This window comes from Asparagus officinalis, chromosome 2 (assembly GCF_001876935.1).
Source record: "Asparagus officinalis chromosome 2, Aspof.V1, whole genome shotgun sequence".
NCBI classification, from domain to species: domain Eukaryota; kingdom Viridiplantae; phylum Streptophyta; class Magnoliopsida; order Asparagales; family Asparagaceae; genus Asparagus; species Asparagus officinalis.
The window spans coordinates 67,661,152-67,671,153 of record NC_033795.1 but is presented as its reverse complement, the minus strand read 5'-3'; the positions used below and the strand labels follow the sequence as shown (position 1 = coordinate 67,671,153).

Below are 10,002 nucleotides of genomic sequence, written 5' to 3'. Positions count from 1 at the left end.
TCACAGGTCCATAGTTTTGTTAGCTTCCTCATGATCAGTGATTGGGGGTAGCTTAATTTTATCGTTCTCCAACAAGTATTTAAAAATACTAGGAACCTCATCTTCCTTGAAAGAATATTCTTTTAGGAATTTTGGTTCAGTAGTCTTCTGTTGCCTTGGAGGTCGTTGTTGCCATTGGGGTGTTTGCTGGCATGGCAATTGTTGTTGCGGCTGCTGTTGGGGTTGTAATTGGAATGTCTGATTTGTATCCGCTACATTTGCCTGTGACTTACCTTTACCAAGGGGGGTGACATTCTATTTCGGGGCATTATTAGGTGGGTGACATTCTATTTCGGGGCATTATTAGGTGGCTGACCCCTTTTAGTTTTCTTCCTCTTAAGGAAGCGTTCAGCTTGCTCCCATTGTACCTTCAACTCTTTCCATGTTTTGGATGGTGTCATGCCCATAACTTCTAATACATCCAAGGAAAGGTTGTTGTGGCACGTTTGGAGAATAAATTCTTCTGTGATCGGATCTCGAAAGTTCATTACCTTATTCCGGAAACACTTAGCGAAGTTCTCAACTAGTTCTCCGTCTTTCTGTTTCTCATCAAAGAGTGTTCCAATCGACATTTCAGTTTCATCATCGAAGAAGTTGGTGAGAAACATAGTCTCCATCTCATCCTAGCTATTGATACTTCCTGGCTTGAGTTAGCGGTACCAATCAAAGGCGGCTGCGTGAAGAGTTCCCACGAATGGCTGTACCATCAGAGGTTCATTGCCTGAAATGACCCCTAGGTAAGACTTGAAATAAATTAAGTGTTGGGTAGGTGAACCACTTCCATCAAATGGCACGAAGTTAATCAGGTTGAACTTTGCCGGGTATGAAATTGATTCTCATCCCCTCGGATAAGGACGTTGAATACCGGTCTTCTTTACCTCTTGAGCAGACATTAAAGCATTAATCTTGCTTTCGAGGTCTTTCATCTTGAGTCCTTCACCCTCATCTTTCTTTGAATGATCCTGGGGAGAAATGACGTAGTCCTCTTTTGCATTGGTATTACCCGAGTATTGTTGTCAACAAGAGGGGCCTCAACATGGATATTCTCATCTACTTCTCGATCACTATCAACTTGGTTAGGATTATTGCGTCGGCTGGACTCTCCTTGCTGGTTCGTCAGCGCCGCAATTTGTTGGTTGTGCATATCTCTCATCTCCTGCATAGCCATCTCCATTTCAAATTTGAAGTTCTCTTTTTGTTTGGCTAGAGCGTCCTCTAGAATTTTAGTCATTTGTTCTGTGTTGATCATAAATGACTCATAGGATTGTCCCGCGCTAGATGCCATATCATCAGAAGCCAATGCAGAGCAAGCATCTGAAGTCTCATCTTCTGAGGACTGTGATCTCCTGGGTCTAGGTCTGACAGTTCCAGACCACAGCCAAGTCATGCGCTGTGATACTTCTGCAAACAGTTCAGCTTCTCTTTACCAGTCATGTTGGCGGATACTTCTGGAAGTTCATCGTCTTGAACAACCGGTCTTCTTTTACGAAAACGCCTTGACTTAGGTCTTAACGTTTGGGTAGAAAGTCTTTTAAATACCGAGACCCTTTGTGGAGTTGTTTCAGGGCATTTACATTTTGATAATACTGCCTTGATGAGATTGGTACATGGACAGTAGGAATCTGTTTCCCATGTATTTCTCTTTCGAGATTTGTGTGTACCCCCAGCCTGATAGTACAACTTAACGATGTGATCATCGAAGCAACCTATCGTGTGTGGGTATGATTTTCCCAGTTTAACATCATCATCTTCTGACGAACACACTTCCCTGGTGTTCTCAAGAGTCACTCGTTTGGAACTACGCCTTTGTAAATGCGAGTCTTCAACGGGCTCTTGGACTTCAACTTGCAATCCGAGGCGAGTCGTTGCGAGTAATTTCTCAGCATGAGGGACTCTAAATTTGTTGGGAGGACGTGTGCGACCCCTAGTCTGATGAGTTGTTTGGCTTTCATTTGCTGAAGCCAAACGTTCTTTAATCGGAGCTTTACCTCGATGTTCATGCAAATGACCGAGATGATGGGTAATCTTTATTTTGAATCTGGATAAGTTCACGCTATCATGAAGCTTTAAGGGAGGTGTAGAGTTTGTTGTGATGGGAACAGAGGTCATTGGAGGCTCAAAAAGGACTATAGGAAGCGAAGCGGAAGCAAAACAAGCTTTGGTGGCTCGGAGGTGGCGCGAGTCACCATTTGGTGACTCGGCCTTAGCCGAGTCAGTAAGTTTGGCCGAGTCAGTAAATGGTGACTCGGCCTTGGCCGAGTCAGTAGGTGGTGACTCAGCCTTGACCGAGTCAGTAAGAGGCAAATTCCCTTTTTCGACGTTTTCGGACGTCTTTTTACCCTTTTTTCTCCATACTTTGCGTAGTTTTGATGGTTTTGAGGCCACCTCTTCTTTCTGTAGTTTATTGGCTTCCTGCATAAGGATTCTTGAGTGTGCAAGTAATGCGTGACGTTTCTGAACATGTTCCTCATGAGTTGAATGGGTCTTTTTGACACAGATCCACTCATCTGCTGCTGGTTTGGAGGAGAAGATACTAGCTCGCTGTTGTGGCATTTGGCGCCTCCTAAACCTCAGGTCTGCCTCATAACGGATCCCGTCTACTGGCTCCAATGCCTTGGCGAGTTGGCGTGCAAGGCGTTAGCGTCATCTTTGTCGTGCTCTCTTTGACAGAGTTGGCACGCCTTTAGTAGTAGGCTCTTTGACCAAGGAAAGGTTTAGTTCTGAAGATCAGGCTTCTTCATAAATCGTAGGAGCGTTAGGGGATGAAACTATAGTAGTAATGGTGCAGAGCTCATCATTTTGGGTCTTTAGATATGAAGACCAATGAACTTTCCTTGTAGAAGAGATCTTCTTGCTCTTTTGAGGAGAAGATGATCTAGAGGAGGAAGAAATATACGCTTCATACTTCTGTTGGTCGAACTCGTATTCAACCTCTTTGTCAACCGCGATGAGAATCCTTGGTTACGACACCACAGCCTTCGCAGAAAGGCTATCGGCTCCCACTGTGGTCGCCAGTTTATTTTCATCAAAAGTTATCATTTTCATTATTGTTAAACCTGTTACAATCGTTTATCGATTACAAGTTCAAGCTGAAAGAAAAGTTGATCTTTTTATAAGATCTTCTTACAATGAAAATTAAAGATTACAACTTTATGAAACAAAATGTAGCAGTAGTTTATCTCCTGTTGTTTTGCGTGGGATCTTTACCTGTGCCGGGGATGTGTTAGTCCGTGGACCACTGCAGATCAGATCCGGTTGACAAGTTTAATTATGCTCCTTTTTCACGAAGGAAACAATCGCAGGAGCAACAATCACGACCAAGCGAGATTGTGGCTCTTCTCGAGATCAAAACCAGGTTTGATCCGGAGGAAAGAGGGGGAGAGAATCTCAAATCTTTCGAAGACTTTTTCTTTATAAAAAGTTCGCCAAGATCTATCAATTCTCCTCTGAAATTCTTGGTCTACTGTTTAATTGGACAGTAGCTCACCCTTAGATTTTAGATCCTCCCTAATGAAGACCTTGGGCTTCTATTTATAGGCTTTTGTCACCGTATTTTCTGATAAGATCAAGTGTTTTAACATCATCTGCAGTTGATAACCACCCAGGCGCCTTTAAGGATAGTGTTCGCGGGAAAATTCGTTGCCTTCTTTGTTATTGATTCCATTGCACTCTTAAATAACAGTTTTTACGTTACAAAAGATCCGGTATTTTTTTTTAGATCCGGTTACAATGAAAAATCAAAAATAAAGAAAATCAAAAATTACAACTTTTTCTCCTTGTGAACAGATCGCGAGCTCCTGTTATTCGGTCACTCGCTTTGGTGGGTTGTTTGCCTGCGCCGGGGTTGTTTGCCGTGGACCACCGCGCGATCTAGATCCGGACAGATCTACGCAGTATAACGGGTATTATTTCACAAATGAAATAATAGCCGGGGAGGATTGATTCACCAAGGAAACAATCGTCCAAGTCTCGGGATCTAAGACCAAGCTTAGATCCGGAGTGTAACAGCGTAGATCTGAGATCTCGATCCCCTCGAACTCCTGCCTTTTTTGTGATGCGGGTGCTCGCCGAGAATCAGATCCGAACGTCCAAGTATTCAAGCCTTCAAAGAACTCCGATATGAGGTCTCAATCCGGCAGAGTTTCGGCTCTCCAAAAGTTCTTCCAAAAGTACCCCAAAATGATGAATGACCCCGCCTATTTATAGGCAACCAGATCTGTGCATTTGGCACAGATCTGGGCGGCCACCTCAGGGTGGCTCAGCTCAGCCGAGCCACCCCTCGAGCCACCCCAAGGTGGCTCGGCTTTGGCCGAGCCACCCCAAGGTGGCTCGGCCTTGGCCGAGCCACTCCGGGCTTTGTGTGTGTCCGTCGTCCGGTTGTTTTGGTCCTTGTATCCGCTTCGTCCGTGATTCGGTTATGCGGTTGATTGGTCTGAAATCTATTTGTTGATTTGATTCCTGATTTGGAAGTTTGGATCCCGATTAGGCAGTAAATCGGCTTTGGTGTCTGAGTTCGAATCCGTTATATGGTTGGATGACTCGTTGGCTCCCTGGACCGTTGATTTGATTCCGCACGCGAGTGGATTCATTCCGTCGTTCACGTGCAGTTCGTCAGCTTCGTAGCCTTGTTAATCCGCTTCGTTGCGTGTCACTTGGCTTCGGTGTTGTGGACTGACGTTCGTGCTTAGATACGTCGCCTGATGGTTCATTAGTTCTTGTTGAACCGTGTCAAGGGACCTATAAGCAATTTTATATGCCTACAGATACCCCCTCCAAAGTTTTCCAGTCTCGTTCTTTTATAGAAGAGTCTGGAATACTTTGGATATGACTGTCCCAACCTTCAATCGGTGTAACGGGCTCTTGGAATAGCTTCTATTCTCGATTCCTTCTTGGCTTCGGTGTTGTGGACTGACGTTCGTGCTTAGATACGTCGCCTGATGGTTCATTAGTTCTTGTTGAACCGTGTCAAGGGACCTATAAGCAATTTTATATGCCTACAGATACCCCCTCCAAAGTTTTCCAGCCTCGTTCTTTTATAGAAGAGTCTGGAATACTTTGGATATGACTGTCCCAACCTTCAATCGGTGTAACAGGCTCTTGGAATAGCTTCTATTCTCGATTCCTTCAATCCTCCAGGCTATTCGGTGCTTTGTCGAATGCTTGAGAGGGTTCCGGTGCTGCATTTATTGTCTGACCGTTGTCGGAATTTTGAATTTGAAGTCGATTCTTGATTTCCTGGCTTTTTAGCTCGAGTTAGTTGCTTCAACATGAAATTGACCATCGGTTGACGGCTTTGAATCTTCATTGTGACGCGTTGTCCGGCGTTTAACACAGTTTATACTCGTAAGTATTTTGGAGTCTACACAGTTTAAGCTCTTAAGGAGTTGGAGCGGGGAGGTCTAGTTTATACTCATACACTCCTGGGAGTTATGTTGAGTTATCCTTAAGAATATTTTTAGAAAAATATTCTCCAGAAACTTCTCAACAAAGAGGAGGGAATAGTTTATACTCGTATACCTTATTGGAGTATTCTTTAGGTTCGAATAATCTGAACCGGCCCAAAAAAAATGTGCCAAAAAGGCAGTATTTGGGTTCAAAAATCTCTCCGACCCTTCCAAATATATGGTAGAGGGGTTAAATAGGTGAAGGACTGAACCGTAGGTTGATCAAAAGTCGTTTCAATGCTTAATTCAGCTCCAATTTGAATTCTGGTTCAAATTTGGTTCAAACTGGTTCAATTTGGCTCAAACTGGCTCATTCTGGTTCAATCTGGCTCAATTTGGCTCATTCTGGTCTGGTCTGGTCCAGCCAGGCTCAATCTGGCTCAATTTGGCTCATTTTGGCTCAATCTGGCTCAACCTGGCTCAATCTGGCTCAATCTGGCTTGGTCTGGTTCAGCCCTGGTCTGGTCTGGTTCAGCCAGATCTGGTTCAAGGCTATAAAAGGGGTTCTTTTTTTATTCTTTTTCTTTTTCTTCCTCTCTTTCTAGGGCCGGCCACCTCCTCCCTCTATTGGTAAATTCTCCGCAATCTTGATCTATTTCATGTTTGATCTAGTGTATGGAGTCGCGGGATCGCATATAAGGGTTGAGGGTGTGATTTGATGCCTCAAACTTGCCTTTTTTGGGGTAAAAATGGGATTTTTCCTTTTCTAGATCTGATCCCTCAATTTACCTTGCAGGTCTCTATGTCCCGTATGGCGAGGGGTCAATCCTCTACCGCGCCGACTGATGGCGCGCCTCCCTCTTATGCCGGTGAGCCACTTTTTTCTGAAATTTACAAATTAGTCCATTTTTTTCTTGGAAATTTGCAAATTGGTCCTTTTTCTTTTTTTACTCCCCGTTGTTCTCCTTGGTGAGGCAACCGGGAAAAGCCTTGATTCTCCTTGGTGAGGATCGACGCTTCAAAGATATGTTTTGCTTGGTCAAAACACTATCTCATAATAAATAAAGGGGGCGTTTTGTCGCTGCGTTGTGCCTTATAAGGCAGGGATATATTGTCGATATACCCTATCTTATGAAGGCGCAACGTGGCCAAAACGTCACACCCTTTATAAGGCAATGACTCTATCTTACCCCTTCGTAAGATGAGTTCAATTTCCTTTTATAACTGGAATTAACAAACGTTTAATTGCTTGTTCTTAGTTGAATACCCTTCTGGAGCGTTCTCATCTCACGCAGTATACGGGCGTCGTGGCGAGTATTATTCGACCTCCGACGATGTTTCCCCTATCCCGGTCACTCCTCAGTTCGTCTTGGGCACATCGACTGAGGTTGCCCAGGCGGTGAAGGAAGGTGGGCACCGAGTTCTTCGATAGTTGATTACCGATGCACCTCTTGTGAAGGACGCCAGTTCTATTCAGCCTCTTCGGAAGAGTGATTTCTTATTTGGCGACTCTGTCGAAGACCCGGATGCCGTGTTTATTGAGGCTGAGCAGTGGCTTCATAAAACTGGCAGTGGCTTCATATACTTGCCGAAGATTCCTCGGCGTCGTTCATTGACTGAGCTCAGGCGTCAGGCCGTGACACGGGAGATGTCGTGGCGCTTGACGGAGGAGCATGAGAGCGTCCATTGCGGCTACATCACTCATCAGGCGTTTCCTGGCTCGAGCAGAAGTCACATCACCGGATTGCGTCCCGGAGTACTGGGGCTGGATGCACCACCACGTAACGAGTTCCTCGCCACCGCTTCTACCTTGAGGAATCGCCTCGCTGCTCTAGGACGGGAGATGCCTGCGACGCGTCACAGGATTTATGGTTGGGTCCATTCTTTGGACAAGTTTTGGTGGACCCGTATGACGACGTATGTCTTGAGCCGATGGGGCGAGGAGTTGCACGCTTGTGGTTTATATGCAGCCGTTCGTGCCACCATGTATGGCTTGCCTGTCAGCGCAAGGCATTTCTGTGCTTTGTTCGAGCTTTATAATTCAGATTCGAACACTTTTCTGACCCGGCAAGGGGAATTGGGCTTGGCTCTTCACGAGATGCACAGGATTTCTGGCTTACCCATGGGATAGATGTTGTATCAGGAATACTTTCCCTCCAACCATGAATTAAGTCTGCTGAAGGATCGTATGCCCGATCGCTACGAGACTCTATGGGATCTCACTTGTCACTATCATATAGCTTTGGCGCAGTCTGAGCCTTTAGCAAAGAGGACTAAGACATTCGTGAGTCTGAAGCAGTTTGCCAATTATTTGTTCAAGAATCTGGAGAGTAATTCTGGCGAGGCTATTTGTGAGTTGGCCCCACTTACTCCCTCAGGGGTGAACATTCTGATGAAGAAGATTGACGCTCATTCTTATACCACTAGCAGTTCTGAGGGTGGTTTTCCTGCAGGGACTAAGTTCAAATCATTCTTGTGGCATGCTACCGCACCGATTCGACCCATGACCCTTCTTGCCGGTTTCCTCGCTATTTGGTTAAAGAAATGCGTGGTCTCATATCAGTCTTGTGACGCTCTGCCCTTGGAAGTACTCTATCCAGCAGTTCAGCTTGCCTACAAGAAAGAACTCTCACTTCTTCCGGTGATGGTGGCTAACATTCACCGAGGACTTCGACAGCTTTCTGGTGCCTTTACACGGAAGGAAAAGGAAAAGCCGACTCAGATTCCCACCCTTAAGACAGAGCTCCCGTACACTTACTTGATGGCTTGGTTTGTTCTTCACCGTCCTGATATGATGTCGGTACCGAGCGCCACAGATCATTCCGTTCCTTTACTACAGTTGCTTCAGAACGGCAAGTGGGAGGGGCGCGGATTTTCTGACGTCAGGCAGCAGCTGCAGGTCCACAAGTGTTGGACATTTTCCACTTGCTTTCCGCAGTTCTCCGGCCGATACGGCGATAGTTTGACAGATGAGGAGAGGCCGAGAGAGTATCGAACTCACTTGGACATCGGGTGCTTTAACTGGCTGGTAAACATTAGGCCAGGTTATTTGACTTTTCGGGTGAGGGATCAGTGCTTCATAGAGCCATATCTACCCTGTCGATTCGCTCGTCAGTTTGGCTACGATCAGCTTTACGTCGGGAATCCTCGTCAGCAGCTTCGGGCCTACGGTGGTTTGATAGATGGTCTCCGTGCGTGGTTGTGGACCGTGACTGGCTGTACTGGTGCTAGATTCAGTCTCCCGAGTGCTGATCGGCAGTTGAACCTCACTTTCTTAAGCTGCAAGTGGTTGTTAGCAGCCAACAAGACCATCCCCGTGAAGCCGATTGCAGAGCTAGAGGCCGAGGAAGCTTCTCAGGTTGATTCCCGTAGGATTTGGGAAAACGCTCGATCACAGAGGACACGGAACAAGACTCGTCGGATTGATGAAGAGGGAAAGAAGACCTTTCATTCCGCAGACGAGGCTTCAGGCGGAGATCCTGAAGGTTATGAAGACTTTTCCGAGCGAGGTTTGCTATTCATCTTTTCCTTCCATCTTCCAGAAATATTGAAACTGACTATGGTTTGATGTTTCAGGGACCACAGTTGACCAGGATGAAGAGTTCCGTCCCCCTCCCCAGGCGAGACCTTCGATTATTGTCCCTGCTGCTAGGCGGAAGAGATTAGCCCGTAAGCCACGTGTAGCTTCCCGAGCATCTGATATGGACTTGGCTGGTGATGATCCTGCTAGTGACGGAGGTAACATCTACTCTGTAAACCACCTTCTTGGTTATTCGGAACATTGACTCATGCTTTTCCATCTATATAGGAGAGCGTGGAGAGAGCGAAATGAGTCCCGATTCCGTTCCTGTATCTCCTGGTGAGCCTGACCCGCTGCCCCAGTTAAAAAGGCCTACAGGGGTTGCCGACATTAGGGAGGATAGCAATGTAGGACCTGATTCCGCAGATCCAGGTACATCTACTATTGACAATGTATCTTTTAGATGGTATACAAAAGAATTTGTGCATCCTCTAATCATCTCTGTACATCTTGCTTCTTCAGATAACTTGCAGGAGGCATACGTGGATTTTGGGAATAAAGAGGCTAACGCATCCATAAGGGGTAACTCATTTTTGTTGGTTGTAGTCTCTTTATTCTTCTTTGGTACTTATATTCTTTTACGTCAGATTTCTCTATTGATGATTTTGACGAGGAAGGCTTGATCGCGGAGACTCCTACACTCCACTTCATGTATAGCTCTCCTCAATTTGATGGCCAGTTACCCGGAGATATATTTTCCGAGCCTACGTTCGATAAGAATCTTGAGGATGATTCTTTCGAAGGTATATGCCTCCTCCCAAATTAATTATAGGACTAGCCAATTTTGACTAATGCAGCTATAATGTGATGCCTCTGAGAATTCTGACTTGTATTTAACAGGAGTTTTTGTTGAGAATGACCCTGTTGAGCCGGCTATGGGACCAACTACACCAGTTGATACACCCCCAGCCGTTACACCTCCACCACCCCCAGTGACTCAAGAGGGTATGAATACTATTTATTTACTCTTCAAGGTCTTTTTCTGACGGTTTTATCTTT

At 45.6% G+C, this 10,002-nt stretch overlaps 1 protein-coding gene across 1 annotated transcript; it reads left to right on the top strand.

Moving 5' to 3' along the window:
- On the top strand, positions 1,076 to 9,989 carry LOC109831270. Its single transcript, XM_020398602.1, has 6 exons — positions 1,076 to 1,150; positions 1,302 to 1,395; positions 9,232 to 9,375; positions 9,466 to 9,525; positions 9,591 to 9,746; positions 9,844 to 9,989. The coding sequence occupies exons 1-6, from the start codon at positions 1,076 to 1,078 to the stop codon at positions 9,987 to 9,989; spliced, it is 675 nt and encodes a 224-aa protein (XP_020254191.1).